Genomic DNA, 14,418 nt, shown 5'->3' with positions numbered 1-14,418 from the left:
AAAGTTCAATAAATTTTACCGAATAAATCGATCCATCAGCGCCTTTCAGTTTGTGACTAAGAAAGACCATATTGATTCAAAATTTATATTCATCAGAAGAGAGTCTGGTTCGGATGACGTGATAAAAAATAAGAGAATAGGTCCAGTTACACCGCGACTCTACCAGCATATACATCGAAAAAGAATGATTGTCTAATAGAAATGTACACTTTAATATATCCGTACGTATTACTGCTCTGTGCCATAGAACATATAATATTAATTGAGGAAAAAATGTGCAAGTGATAAAAAAAATGTGGGGGTTGATGAGTAAGACAGCATTATTATTATTTTCATTTCCATTGTGGCCAAAATGCCCATGTTTTCTTATTTCTGCTCATTGGAATCCATTAGTTGCTTGAATTTCACCTCAACTTTCTACGCTCTCTGTCTTGACACATAAAAACCATATCCCACGCGCCGACACGCCATCTCCAACACAATCTCGTCTATAGAAAAACCGCCTTCTCGCTTTCATTCTCTGCCCGTCGTTTTTTCGTTATATGAAAAAGGAAACCCCATAAGAAAAAAACATCTCCCATTTCTTTCTCTCAAATGGGTTGCTTAAGCGTGGGTTACCAACCAAATCTGGAGTGACCCATGTCATGGTTATCTACCATTTGAAGAAAATATCTTCACATCGCAGCCCATTTCTCTTTCGTCTCTATGTTCTTTAATACTGTCTTCTAATAGCGAGTTTCTCTGTACTCGCTATTTGGGAGCTTTTTCTTTTTTTCTATTTTCTCTTTGCGCCATTTCTTTTTCTCTTTAAATCTGGCCTCACCCAGTTGGGCACTGACACTGGAGGTGGCTTAAAACCAGGTATAGAGCCTATTTCTCATGAAAATCTTGTTCTTTCTGTTCTTGAATTTGCTTTTTTATTGTGAGCTTCAGCGATCTGTCTGAGATTTTTAGTCTGTGATGTTGGTTTAGTTATTGGTGGTAATGGTTTTTAGTTAAGTGGGGTTTGATGTTTGCTTGATGGCTAAGCGTGGTCTAATCTCTTTCCCTCTACCTAATAATATTCTATTATTTTGACTCACAAATTTCCTTTTAGGGTTTGATGTGTTAAAACCACGAAGGTTGTTTTTTTGGTCGAAACAACATCCCTTCTTTTTGGATCAATAAACTCATTATTGTAAGAATTCTTTTTTAACATGTTCCTTTTTTTTTTTCAATCTTTTTTCTGTTTTTCTTTTCAAATGCTCTTGTTCTTCTTGTGGTCACAATTTAGTGATTAATGTGGGAAATGTTCTTGTATAAGATTTCAAATTCAGAGGCGGTATTTCTACGTCTCGTTGTTCAATTTCTTCTATTTGATATTGATGCCTTCCTGGGAATCGATGTCTGGTAATATGAGCTTCTGGGTATTCATATAATTTTAGTTTTTCAGGTCATCGTAGTTTTTATTCTATTTCTTTACGGGTTCCATTTTCGATTGCTTTGTTGCCTAAAATTCAGAAAATGCTTCAATTCCTCGCTGTGTATGCTTGTCATTTCAGAAATTTGTTTCCCTGCGTCTGTCCTTTGTGGATTGTTGATTTAAAATGCCTTGTGAATTTCTAGAGTCTTGCTCATAGTTAATAGGTGTCAGGTTCTGATGTCCTGATTTACTGGGGGGATATGTAAGTTGGATATCTCAGAGATGAATCCATGGCATCAAGACACCACAATCTGATAAAAGAGGAAGGTGGGCAGGATATGATGATGAGTTTTATATATAGCTTGTTGCTTTGTGGGCTAGGTTATACATGCAATGTCATGGTTGCACGGTTGTCCTTTTTATGCTGCATATGGATCGGATGTGATGTGACTACAGTATAAATCTGGCAGTTTGCTGTAATGGAAGACTATTTCTTCTACCTCCTATTTCTTTTGCTAAATGCTTGCTAAATTTATTTTTATTGTAAATTTTATTTCATCCTCTCTCTACCAGGCCTGTTGTTGGTTGCCTCTTCATCATGGAGGGAGAAACTTCTTGGATCAATGATTGCTTTGATGATGCGGCAAGAGACATTGGCAAGTTCGAGTCGTTCACAGATCTTAGTGATGAAGGCAATAAAGAAATTAATGCAGTTTCTGTTGATCTAATCTTGCCTAATGACCTGTTGGAAAGGATCATAGCCTATCTTCCCATTGCTAGCATCTTTAGAGCAGGTTCTGTGTGTAAAAGATGGCATGAGATTGTTAGTTCAAGGAGGTTTTTGTGGAATTTTTCACATGTTCTATCACAAAAACCTTGGTATTTTATGTTTACGAGCTCTGATGAACCTGTTGGCCATGCATATGATCCAATCCTCAGAAAGTGGTACAACATTGATCTCCCCTGCATTGAGACATCCAGTTGGTTCATTTCTTCATCTCGTGGTTTAGTTTGCTTCATGGATAATGACAGCCAAAGTGAATTATACGTCTGCAACCCTATCACCAAATGCTGCAAGAAGCTTGAGGAGCCTCCAAGTTTAAAAGTTGCTGATTACAGTGCACTTGCAATTTCAGTGGACAGGATGTTACATGGTTATACTATCTCAATTGTGAAGTCTAAACAAGTCCCAGGAAATTTTTTTCAGTGGGATCTTTCTGTTTATACTTATGATTCTGAAACAAGGATGTGGGTGGCTTCTTGGGCAGAGGTTTTGACAGGGTGGAGAAGTGGCGATGAGAGTGTAATCTGTGATGGTGTTTTGTATATTTTAATTTACTCAACTGGGGGTGGCACACCAGAGAATCGTCATGGTCTAATTACATATAATCTCTCCAGCAGATCTTCCCATGGTTTATTGATAAGGAGCTTTATTCCAGTTCCTTGTCCTCTTACTTGTGGACGGCTGATGAATTTGAAGGAGAAGCTAGTAATGGTGGGAGGAATTGGCAAGCAAGACCGGCCTGACATAATTAAGGGGATTGGGATTTGGGTCCTAAATGGCAAGGTATGGCAAGAGATTGCTCGTATGCCACACAAGTTTTTCCAAGGATTTGGGGAGTTTGATGATGTTTTTGCTAGCAGTGGCACAGATGATCTTATATATGTGCAGAGCTATGGGGCTCCAGCTCTTCTTGTTTTTGACATGAATCAGAAACAGTGGAAATGGTCACAAAAGTGCCCAGTGATAAAGAGGTTCCCGCTTCAGCTCTTTACTGGTTTTTGCTTTGAACCTAGGCTTGAGATTGAACCATAATTCGTTCTTTATTGGATTTAATGTGGTGGTGAAGATGGAGGTCCCACATTTTCCTTTTTGTTTGTTTTGGCTCGTATTTTCAACCATTATGAAGTCTGTTCTGCAGAAGTTTACGCAAAATGTAATCAAAAAAAAAAAAAAAAAAAGGGAATACTATTCTTTGCATTGGGAAATACCTAATGTATACATACAGCTTGGTTACTATTTTCTGATGACAGTCAGATTAATCTGGACACCAGCTGCCTTTTGTCTTGTGGTTCATTCTGTAAATCATTTCTTCTTGCACAGTCTGCGTTTGATGATTTATGGGTATTTCTAAAGTTATTGTGCCAACATTTGCTTAGATAGCCTCACTGCTTGGATGTGTTAGCATACTCTGTTCCTCTCAATTTATGCAACTAGATGATGGATTGCTGGGTTGTTTGGTGGAGATGCGACACATTCCCGTTTCTCTGCGCTTGTGTATTGGAGAAACCCAACACAAGAAATTTTTAGTATATACTAAATATTTATTATATGAATTCAGCTTTGCAGTAACGCTCAAAATAGGATTATTTTCATCTACTTTTTAGTTGATAACAACTGGGCTTTATTATGTTGCTAATATGGACTATGCATATAAATTAGTTAAAATTATTTCTAAAACTAATCAATATAATACGGAAACAGTATTTAATAAATAACTAATAGAATATCATTTATTTTAGTCATTTAAAAAGTACTTAATTTTTTTAGAAATTTATTTGCAATCAAAATTATATAAATAAGAATATCAAGTAAGAAAATTGTCTATAATAAAATCAATTAACATCACAAAAAATAATTCCAATCCTTTTACGAATGTTTATTATTATAAAAATAAAAAGGAAACCGTTGGCAGAAACTAGCTGGACTGGAAGCGCAAGCTTTGCAAGGTTAGGTACGGCCAATAATGTAGGGCCCCGGCAAAACCCTAACTAAATTTGGCGCTAAGAGCTCATTCCTCACCCAACGGCCACGATTCAACGACACTGTTACTTCCTAATTCTGATCTGCTCATTGAAGGTGAGATTTGTCAATGCTAATTCTCGACAAATATACCAAAATTGAAAACGCCAACAGCTAATCTCTCCACTCTCATGTATATATAAGCAAGATCAGATCATCAGCCGGGATGCACACACATTGGCTTTCTTCATTTTTCTTTGAAGGTTGATATCAACTTCTACGAGCACCAAAAGGTTTTGATTGTCGTTCTCCAATTGTTGTTTTCTTTGCTTTCTGTTTTGTTTGATTTGGATGAATCAAATGATTCCGTAATCCCCACTTTGATGTTCTTTGATTCTTTTACATCTGATTGCCTCTTTTATTACAAAGAACAATTAGCTAGCTATTGAGGGTTCTTGGGAATTCAAGAAATTCTCGCAGATTAGTCAATGGAAAAAGGGGAAGAATCAGAGGTGTTTGATAAGATGCTTTATTAGTGTATAAGGTTTCACTGGATTAGCACCTCAGTGAAGGTTTTGCCAGATTGATCCTTTTAGGGACTGCGTTTTGTGTTCTGTTCACCTTTTTATTTTGATAATGATGCATGAAACGCGATTCATCTTCTGAGTTGTAATTTTATCCCATATGGGTATCTTGGTGGCAGAACATGGCAGAATTACGGGAGAAGTTTGTCGCTGCATTCAGAGATGTTCACAATAAAAGGATACAGTATTACTTAGATGAAGGTAGTCAAGTTGTCCCAGCCAAACTTAATGAGTTAGAATGGAAGGACTATTGTTCTGATGTTTACAGGTTCTATATTCCTCGTTTCTATTTCGTACATGTTAAAACTGTTAAAATGCTGTAATATTGAAGAGAAAAATAACAGTGCTGATAACCACATGGTGATAAAAACCCTGAGGAAATCTGAAGTGAAGGTGGGAAAGTTAATTTTATGTGATATCTTGCTCGGTTGCTCTGCCAGTACCTAATCAAAATTTACCAGTTGTATGCAATTAAACATGTTTTCTGCTGGTATATTTTAATTTGCATGCATCAAATTTCATTTCTGGTGAAACTAACATGACCTAGGAGGCTTACGTTTACTGCTATTTTACCATGTAGGTGATATTGGAGGCCCTTCCAAATTACTAGTACCATACGATGAAATATCCGTCTTCTGTAATCCTCACAATATATGGACTTCACTCTGTGAGACAAGTTGGAGGTCTTAAGGTAAATAATGTTTCAATCTCTTTAAATAGAACTGTATAATCTTCAACACAAATGCAGCAACTTCGAGGTCTTAAAGCATGTTAGAGGACCAATATTTGCTTGTGGGGTGTTCAAATGATTGCCAAAAAAGTTGGGGATTTCCTAAAAAGCTAGCAAAAAGTGCAAACCGTTCAGATGTCGTGCTTATTGTTGCCATTTTCAATTACTAACTTGGTGTAATTATGTTTTTTCATGAACAGGTTTGGCAAACCCTATTCCACAAGGTGCGAACATATATGACATTTATCATTTCAAAGGCCCATCAAAAGGACGGACAGCCCAAAAGCAAGTCGTTGAAGAGTATAATACACAAGGATGCTGATTTTGATTATTGTTTTTACCTAAAGCCAACCAAGAAAGATTATTAGCGTAAGTAAATTGTCCTAATTGTTCTTGCCCTTCACAGTGATTTAAATAAATAAAAAAATTATTGCAATTTGGAAATCGAAAATGCGTTGTGAATTAAAAAGGAAAATGCACTTAATACACCATCAGGTTTTTTTTTTTTTTTGGCCTCTTGTATGTGTTATTTATTCTCTAATCAATGCATAAATTATCTGAATCTTTCATCTTTTACTTTACAGGCAAATCAAGGCTAATTGTGAATTGTAAAAGAAGAAGGCATTGAATACAGTCTTTATTGACACAAACTTCATATCGAGGTGATTTTTCTACAAGTCCTAAAAGCAAATTTCAGAATAAAATAAAAGAACGAAAGTATATAATACTACAAAAATGAAATCTGCATAGTTATGTTAATTGGGAAATCATAAGAATCTTAGGTCTTAATACTTTTGTCTCTGGTTCTTCTATAGGTTCAGTTGATGGAGAAATCCCCATAGCACTAATGCAGGCTGCAGCACGTCTGGAGGTTCAGTTGGTAGCAGAAGTTCAAACAGTGACGCTATCTCCATTAGCTCATCACCAGAATTTGAGGATACTCAAGTTCCTGGTAGGTAAAAATACTAGACACTTCGCATTAGTTGGCACACAACGAGTAATTTCCACGACTCAGAGAGAGTTATGAAGTACTTGCTTTGCACTGTATTTATTGCTGGTTTTTCTAGAGGAGAGGCGAATAACATCAATATAATTGAGATTGAATGGTTTAATTATTTTATAATGATACTGTTATTTATACACTAAAATATAATTAAAAATTTAAATAAAATCATAAACCATTTGAATTTTATCAATTTAAAATCTTAACAAATCAAATGAAAATAATAATTTAAATCTGAATCATTAGATTTAGCAAATCCTCGACTGTTTCAACAGTCACATTATCATTTTCAATAGATTTGTAATTTACCAACCCAAATATTAACATGTATGTTGCAGTGGAGAATTCAAATTTGGGTTAGGAATGCAACCACGTGCTCTCCGAAAAAGGATTCCAAAAACTGAAAATGCTAAAGAACCAGAAAGCCTCAAAGTTGTATTATATTTCGCAGTAGTTGATATCCATCAAAAGCACTTCGAGCGTCTTTACAAGTCAATACAACACGATCCAAAGTTAATCTCTGCTTTAAATTGCAAAAATTATTCTTCTCGCTAAAATTATCTTAGAACAAATGTTTTTGTCAGAAAACTCAGATTCATCACCTATCAACTCGGAAGTTGTCTTTTCTTTCTTTTTGTTTTCACCATGAAGTCTTTATGTGTTTATTGGTGTAATGGTATAGTTTCTCATTTCGTCTTCTGTTTTGCTTCATGGGAACATGGATCCATCAGCAGAAGTTAATTTGTGACTACTCGTGGAGTGGAAAATTATTGCTGTGAGTTCATATCAAGTATAGTTTGTTGTCTGTGACTATTTGGAATTGTCTGGGGGATTAACGAGGGAACATCATCATTATGTTTGCAGAACAGGTGAACATGTACAAACCTTTTAACCTTGAAATGAAATTCGCTGTTCCTTATTTATTCTGTATACTGCTATCACTTAATAAGATTTCATTTGCAGTTTTTTCTAAAGAAAATTCCTTACAGTAATTCGGGGAAAAAAACTAATATTTTGTTAAACAGTTCACCGCAAAAACCACTGATACTTTTAGTAAACTACCCAGGTGAACCCAATTTGAAAGAGTCTGTGAGCCCAGACAAAAACTTACATTCTAGGTAGGTTAAGGGAGAAACACAGGGTCAAACACCACACCTGCTGCTAAATGCACTCATTATTAGCCGTGGCTGTAACGTTTGGTTTATACCATGATTGCTTTTCTTGGAGGAGATATTTGGGATGTTGTGAGTATTTATCGATGCCAATTGCCATCGCATGCATGCCCTTTGGACCACACTACACATAAGGTGGTCCAATGTTCAGCCATGTGGTCCTTTTTCTTGCCAAATTTTGATAAAATTTTAGGAAGATTGACGCAGGGTAGCAAGTACTCACTTAGATTCTAGGTACTAATGATCACTGATTCTATTTTTTTGATTGAAAAAAGTGTTCTTTTCATATGAAAGGACATCAAACTAGAATAATTTATGATTGTGTTAAATAAATAAGATCCTTTAAAAGAAACAACAAATCAGAGTTTATTAGTTATTACAGCGCAGCTCGAGGGAGAGGGGGGCGTGGGTGCCTGTGGCGTGGACCAAAGAGCTCTGGTCTTCTCCTCTGACAGGCTTCGCCTTTGATGTACCATTTGAAGCAAGTTTTGGCTTCAGCTATGTTGGCTAGGTCTAAGTGGGTCAGATGTGGCAGTTGCCAATTAGCCAAGTGATCTTCTATTCTTCTTCAAATTGCTTGTCACATTATCCCATAAACCGCATGGATAAAAGTTAAATTGCTTTGTAATCTTTGTCCCACAGATATATTTCGCGTACTTGGGTCTGCTCGTGTATACTTATTTTGAAGCTTAGCGTTGTCTGGCTCTGTTCTCCCAAATATTTATAAATCATTGCTTTTGTAGTTAAGGGCAGAGTTTAAGCTTTTGTAATTTTTATCATTTCTACACTTCCAGAAAAGCTTTAAAAGGATGAAATGTCCTATTTATATAGTAAAAAAATATAAAAGAAAGTACCACAAATTTTTTTTTTTTTACAGAATGATTACATTCTTTCACTGGTGAGCAAATGATTAAGAAGATGCTAATATTTGAAAATTGGTGGAGAGGATGAGAGTGGAGAAAGTAGCATGGGGCTTTGCTTCCGTGACTTGCATAGTATACTTGACATGAGAGTGGCTATTCTTTTACCCGTGAGAAGAATGAGGAGGAAAAATTAGTCGTGTTCCAGCTCAACCTCAGAGCTTAGCGGGCTTAGCCATAGGGGTAAAACCAATTGTTACTTCACATAAAAACAACCAAGTACTCTCAAAAATTAAATTATTTAAATTTAAATTTAATTTATATTAAAAATATTTGAATTCGTTCCCCATCTAATTAAAAATTAATTTAAATTATTTGAATTCATTTTAAATTTAATTATTATTATTTAAATAAATTTAAATTTATTTAATTTTATATATTTTAGTTAATAATTTATATAAAAAATATTTTTCATTAATAATTTAAGAAATCTAATAATTTTAAAAAATATTTAAGTTTTTATTTTTTAAATAAAAATGTATAAAAAAATTTATAAATATTATTATAAAATATATTTTTATATTAAATTAATTATTTATATAAATAAATTTAAATAATAGTAAAGTATTATTTTTTTAAAATTTAAATTCATTTCAAATTTAATTATAAGTAACCAAACTCATTCTATTAAGTGAATATTCGAAAATACTGGATTTAGTCCCATCCTAAAGAAGAGCCACGTATCCCTAACAGTAAGGGGACACACAGTCACAGAGAGAGAGGAAGCAGCACATTTTGATTTTTGAACTCTTAGTAGAAGAAGGTATTGCAGAGATGGCTACATGTGCTAGGATTGGAAAGAGAGAAAAAAGCCAGATGAGCGAAACAGAGAAGAGACCATAGTTTGAAATTTGAAGAAGCAGAGAGCAAGAGAAATGGAAAGAGAAGAAAAAGGTGTGGAGAGAGGAGGGAAAGGCAAAAAGCAGCAAGAGTTGGAGGGTAGAGAAAAGTTCAAACGGGGGATTGTACTGATAGGGAAAAGAGCAGGCCCATCTACTCCATCGTCTACTTGGAGGCTTGAGTTCTCTTCTCTAAGTGGAAATAGCAGTAACAACCCTGTTAAAGAATTCCTTAATACTACCACTAGTCTCTCTGCTAGAAAGCTCTGTGCTAACCTTTGGGAGGTTCAGCCTCAGCTCCAACTTTCACCTCCTAAAATGACCAAGAATATTGCTCCTAGAGGAGCTCGCCGTCGCCATCACAAAGCCAACAAGCCTCTTGAGCTTGTCGACCCTCCTAATAACTCACCTGATCAGGTTTACCCATCTTACGTTTTGTCGTATCATATTTACTTCGTCGAATAAGGGGGGATTTTGGGGGTTGATAGGGTTTACAATTTTTGAATTTTTTGAGATTTTTTTTCTTTTTCTTTTTTGTGGATTTACTTGCTTGATGGTTGTATTTTTGCTTACCTGCTTGCCTTTTGCTTTTGTTGGGTTTTATCGTTCTTTCCTCTGTCTTTCTTTCTCTTTCTCTTCTTTCCTTTTGATTAATAATTGAGATTTGTAGTTGATTAACTGTGAATGCAGAATCAATCTGTTATTCTGAGTGCTTATTTTTCTACTTTCTTCTTGGTTCTATAACTTTCATGCTTGCTTTATTTGTAATTACCAACTGTGGTGCCTATGGTCCATGATCAGACTTGTTATATCTTTTCTTAGGTTCAGTTAAAAAGTTTCTACTTCTGGGGTCAAGTGGTGTTCATTTTCCTAAATGCATTTACTGGATTTCATGAATGAGTTATGTTCTTTATTAGTGGATTTAATCAATTTTAATTATTAGGGGAATGTTGCTATAAGACAGATCTGTTTGGCCTGTGTATATGGTTGAACATCAATTAACATGATATGAATGATTTCACTGCTTGGTTTGTTTTTTGTGGAATTTAGTTGAATCGGATTTTGCTTATGATGGTAGATATCTAAATTGATTTTCATATGTATGATAGCTTTGAGCATTGTTTTCATAAGTTGTTGATCCCTTGCTCTGATCTTTCCAGCAGGCAAATACAAGACCCTCAAGGACACATGCTGCACAATCATGGACGCAACACCATGGATCACTCAATAGAAACAGTCCTGCTCTACAGCCCCTATCTTCTGTCGGTTTTGGTGGTCCAATGGAGGTAATGAAGTTTTCTCCCTGCATATATTCCTCTACATTTTTCTTTTTGAAGATTTGGAAATCAAGAAAAATGAAAAACAGGTACTCTGTGATTCTGTTATATATGATTATAAATTCAGTGATTAATGGAGGTCTAAAGTTTGTTCAATCTATTATATAAATATTTTTTTGTAAATATTGTATGAATACTTAACTATGTAGCAGAATTTCCAATGAATTCAAAAATGACGTTGTGGTGACTCATGATCAGGGAAATTCAGTAGCACTGAAGTACTACTTTTTAGCAGATAGAATTTGAATAGATTTTTTTAATGATTTTAATATTTATTTTGGGGAGATTTACATTTTAGTCCCTAGATATTGCTATTATTAACAAGTCAGTCCCTGTATTTTTAGAAACCTATTAAAACGCTCTTAATTTTTCTCTCTGTCAGCGAGATAGTCATTCTGTCATCTTTTCTGTTAAAAATAGATAAAGTATGAGAGAAAATTTTTAAAATCCAATTTTACCCTCAAATAAAACTCTTTATTTAGTCCTTGGACATTGCTATTATTAACAAGTCAGTCTTTACATTTTCAAAAATCTATTAAAACGTCTTTATCTTTTCTCATATCAATCAAAATAGACGGAAGAATTATTTTGTTGACATAGAGAAAAGATAAAAACGTTTTAATAGATTTCTGAAAATGCAGGAACTGACTTGTTAATAATGTCAATATCCAGGGACTAAATTGTAAATCTCCCTTTATTTTAAAATGATTTCCTCATTTAGAGCTGCATGTGCCATGAATATATGTATTGAGTTGATCTTGCTGTTCCTCATAATTACTTCTTCGTTTTCATCATGTTTCCTCAAGTAGTCCTCCAGGTACTTAGCTGTTTTCTCACTGTAATTTTGATTCCCTTCTTCTCTGCAGGTGGCGCCTTGTAACCCTAAGAGGTCTACTAGTCCTTTGGATTTTAAGGGCAGGACATCAACAGAATTAATCAAGGTAGTCAATCGGATTTGGAGTCTTGAAGAACAGCAAGCATGCAATTTGTCATTGTTAAAATCTTTAAAAACGGAACTAGATCATTCTGGATCACAAATAAAGGAGTTGCTAAAAGAGAAACAAGCTAACAAGCGAGAAATGGATGACTTAATGAAGCAAGTTGCAGAGGATAAAGTTGTTAGGAAGAATGAAGAGCATGATCGAATCAAAGCTGTCATTCAGCCAGCACAAGAAGAGCTAGAAGATGAGAGGAAGTTAAGAAAACACTCAGAGAGCTTGCACCGCAAACTGGCTCGGGAGTTTTCTGAAGTGAAATCTGCTTTCTCTAATGCTCTAAAAGAACTAGAGAGAGAAAGGAAAGCACGGGTTTTATTGGAGAATTTATGTGATGAATTTGCTAAGGGAATAAGAGGTTATGAACAAGAGGTGAGGTCCCTAAGAAGCAAACCTGATAGGAATCATGTTAATACTGACCGCTTGGTTCTCCATATCTCAGAAGCGTGGCTTGATGAGCGGATGCAAATTAAGATAGCAGAAGCTCGAAATGATCTTGCAGAAAAGAATACAATTGTTGACAAGTTAGGTCTAGACATAGAAATCTTTCTCCAAGCTAGACACTCCAATGAATTGAAGAAAGGTGGTAATTTTGTTGACGAGGCAATAAACAATGCTGCACGGCGGGAGTCCTTTCCGCTGAATGAGGCTGTAAGTGCACCTAGAGATGCTGCTGATGAAGAAGATTCTATTGATAGCAATTCACATTGCATTGAAGTAAACAGGAGAACAGGTAAAGAACAACACACAGGGAGCTCCAGGAGACGAGTTAATAGTTCATCAGAAATCCGTTTTGAGGAAATAGTGAATTTGGACGCGACGAAGAGACTGGCTGGGTCAAGGGAAAATAGCAAGGGCCGTGTTTTGCATGCGCGATTAAAGTCGAATGATGTGGCGGATACCTTGGTTCGAAATCATTCATTGTCATCTGAAGGTGATAAAATTCATCCTGAAGGTGATCTGAAAGAAGATGCTTGTGGTGAGGCAGTATTTGCAGGGCATGCAAGTCCAGTGCAACAGTGGAAGTCTAAATTGGAATCTCCTGAATTTGACAAATCTGAGTCTTCTTTGCTGTTACCAAGAGGCATAAAAGAAAACACTTTGAAGGCAAAGTTACTTGAAGCAAGATTGGAGAGCCAGAAATCTCGGTCGAGAATGTCTAAAGCTTCCTTGTAGGACAAGGGAGAGGTAAAATATGCCTGAACAACAGGGCTTAGCTGACACATTGTGTTTGCAATATGCTTGTAATTTCTACACTGTTAAATTCTGCACTAATGAATTTTGAGATCACCTTTTCTGATGGAAAATGTGTTGAAGATTAGGTGGTGACATGACATGGATGAGCTACAATGTACCAGGTTATGACATGAGTTGTCTGGGATTTAGAATTCCGAACTGAATTTGTAGGATTTCAAGGCGGAATTTAAATTGGTTTAGGTTGTGTAAACTGAATAGCTAGTTTTTGAATTGTATTTTTATCTAGTCCATAACACTTAGGACCAGGGTTGATACATATTGTGCTCGGTGCCTAAGACTTGTGGAAGAGAATAATTCGGGCTGGGTATGAGTTGGAAAAGAAGCCGTTGAAGGACGTCCTTTTCAGGCATGTAACTGTAGAAAATATCATATTTTAAAATAAACAAATAATATATTAATTAAAATTATAATAAATTTTATATTTAAATTAAAAATTCAGTAGGATGACTTGAGAATGGGTTGATTATTGATCTTGTGTGATTGGTTTTGTAAGATTGTTTTATATTTGATTTCGAAAAAATGAATCCGTAGAAAAGGACAGTCAAGGGTTACTTAAATCTAAAGTTATTTGAAATGTATTAATATAAAAAAAATAAATATTAAGACATTTAAAAGAAATTTTCAAAATGTTTTGTATTTTTCTTCTTTAGAGAGATTAACTATTAGAGGCTTTTTCTTTTTTGGAGAGAGCTTTTTTCTTAGAATCGGTATCCCGTAAGAGAGGTTGGTTCAGAGATATTTATATCTTCAATTTCTTGTCTTACGTTTTATTAGATTGGATGGTAGTGTATTGTGACAGATATGTCAGGTGGCTGGTAGTCAACTAATCAATACGGAGTCATTTTTGCCCATATTCTTTAGTAGGCGGCAGGTATGTCAAGCATGCACGCGCATTTAATATCTCAAAGAGAGTAAGAGGAGATGTCAGCGTCTTATTCTGGTTTCATTAGATTGCCTTCGGTCCATCCGACCTGTACAAAGGCACTTCCTATTCTTTTGATTATTGAGGTCGATTATTCCTATATTAAATTGTCTCATTAATGGTACGAGTCTTGAGATGGTCGAACAGGTTGTTGTAGATATTTATGAGATTTGGAGAATTGGAGGTTTGATTTTTATATTTTATTGGTTGGACTTTTCTTCTGTCTAATCAAACCAAATGACCCGTGAAATATTTTCGTCACGATTTAATTGATTTTATTTTTATATGTTATTAAATTTAAAATTAATAATATTTTATTAAATTAGTGTTCTTAGATATTTATTGTAAGATAAATGTAAAGTTGTATAGTCATGATATGTATATTGATATTGAGGATTAGAGGTTGTGCTTGACCATATGGATGTGTTATCCCTTTTAAATACATGATCTTATATGTTTTATGATATAGATGCTTAGCCAACTCAACACATGTATATCGCCCATTGGGGCATTG

The 14,418-nt window shown here is 35.1% G+C and overlaps 2 protein-coding genes across 14 annotated transcripts; both read left to right on the top strand.

The window, feature by feature from the left end:
- The first annotated feature begins 427 nt into the window (after positions 1-427).
- On the top strand, positions 428-3,551 carry LOC110614954 (F-box/kelch-repeat protein At3g61590). Of its 2 annotated transcripts, none has more exons than XM_043949144.1 (2): positions 428-861; positions 1,634-3,551. In XM_043949144.1, the coding sequence occupies exon 2, from the start codon at positions 2,001-2,003 to the stop codon at positions 3,216-3,218; it is 1,218 nt and encodes a 405-aa protein (XP_043805079.1). In that variant the 5' UTR covers positions 428-861; positions 1,634-2,000; the 3' UTR covers positions 3,219-3,551. The 2 variants fall into 2 exon arrangements, with proteins under 2 accessions (XP_043805079.1, XP_021612344.1); XM_021756652.2 differs by having other exon boundaries at positions 431-861; positions 1,976-3,551.
- A 532-nt stretch (positions 3,552-4,083) lies between these two features.
- Positions 4,084-13,420, top strand: LOC110614933 (uncharacterized protein At5g41620). Of its 12 annotated transcripts, none has more exons than XM_043949126.1 (9): positions 4,084-4,262; positions 4,359-4,438; positions 4,849-4,930; positions 5,310-5,420; positions 5,660-5,828; positions 6,044-6,121; positions 6,275-6,411; positions 10,554-10,679; positions 11,597-13,420. In XM_043949126.1, the coding sequence occupies exons 7-9, from the start codon at positions 6,307-6,309 to the stop codon at positions 12,899-12,901; spliced, it is 1,536 nt and encodes a 511-aa protein (XP_043805061.1). In that variant the 5' UTR covers positions 4,084-4,262; positions 4,359-4,438; positions 4,849-4,930; positions 5,310-5,420; positions 5,660-5,828; positions 6,044-6,121; positions 6,275-6,306; the 3' UTR covers positions 12,902-13,420. The 12 variants fall into 12 exon arrangements, with proteins under 12 accessions (XP_043805061.1, XP_043805068.1, XP_043805064.1 ...); XM_043949133.1 differs by having other exon boundaries at positions 4,354-4,438; XM_043949129.1 differs by having other exon boundaries at positions 4,350-4,438.
- Positions 13,421-14,418: the final 998 nt, after the last annotated feature.

The sequence above is a fragment of the Manihot esculenta genome, chromosome 1 (genome assembly GCF_001659605.2).
Source record: "Manihot esculenta cultivar AM560-2 chromosome 1, M.esculenta_v8, whole genome shotgun sequence".
In the NCBI taxonomy this organism is placed as follows: domain Eukaryota; kingdom Viridiplantae; phylum Streptophyta; class Magnoliopsida; order Malpighiales; family Euphorbiaceae; genus Manihot; species Manihot esculenta.
Note: the sequence above shows the minus strand (reverse complement) of the source record. Positions and strands in the feature narration are given on the sequence as shown.

Bases quoted from the DNA above. Each gene is read 5' to 3' on its own strand.
- LOC110614954 (XM_043949144.1), top strand. From the start codon at position 2,001: ATGGAGGGAGAAACTTCTTGGATCAATGATTGCTTTGATGATGCGGCA.
- LOC110614933 (XM_021756628.2), top strand. From the start codon at position 9,430: ATGGAAAGAGAAGAAAAAGGTGTGGAGAGAGGAGGGAAAGGCAAAAAG. The intron at 9,811-10,553 runs GTTTACCCATCT...TGATCTTTCCAG, and splicing joins CTAATAACTCACCTGATCAG to CAGGCAAATACAAGACCCTC. The intron at 10,680-11,596 runs GTAATGAAGTTT...TCTTCTCTGCAG, and splicing joins GTTTTGGTGGTCCAATGGAG to GTGGCGCCTTGTAACCCTAA.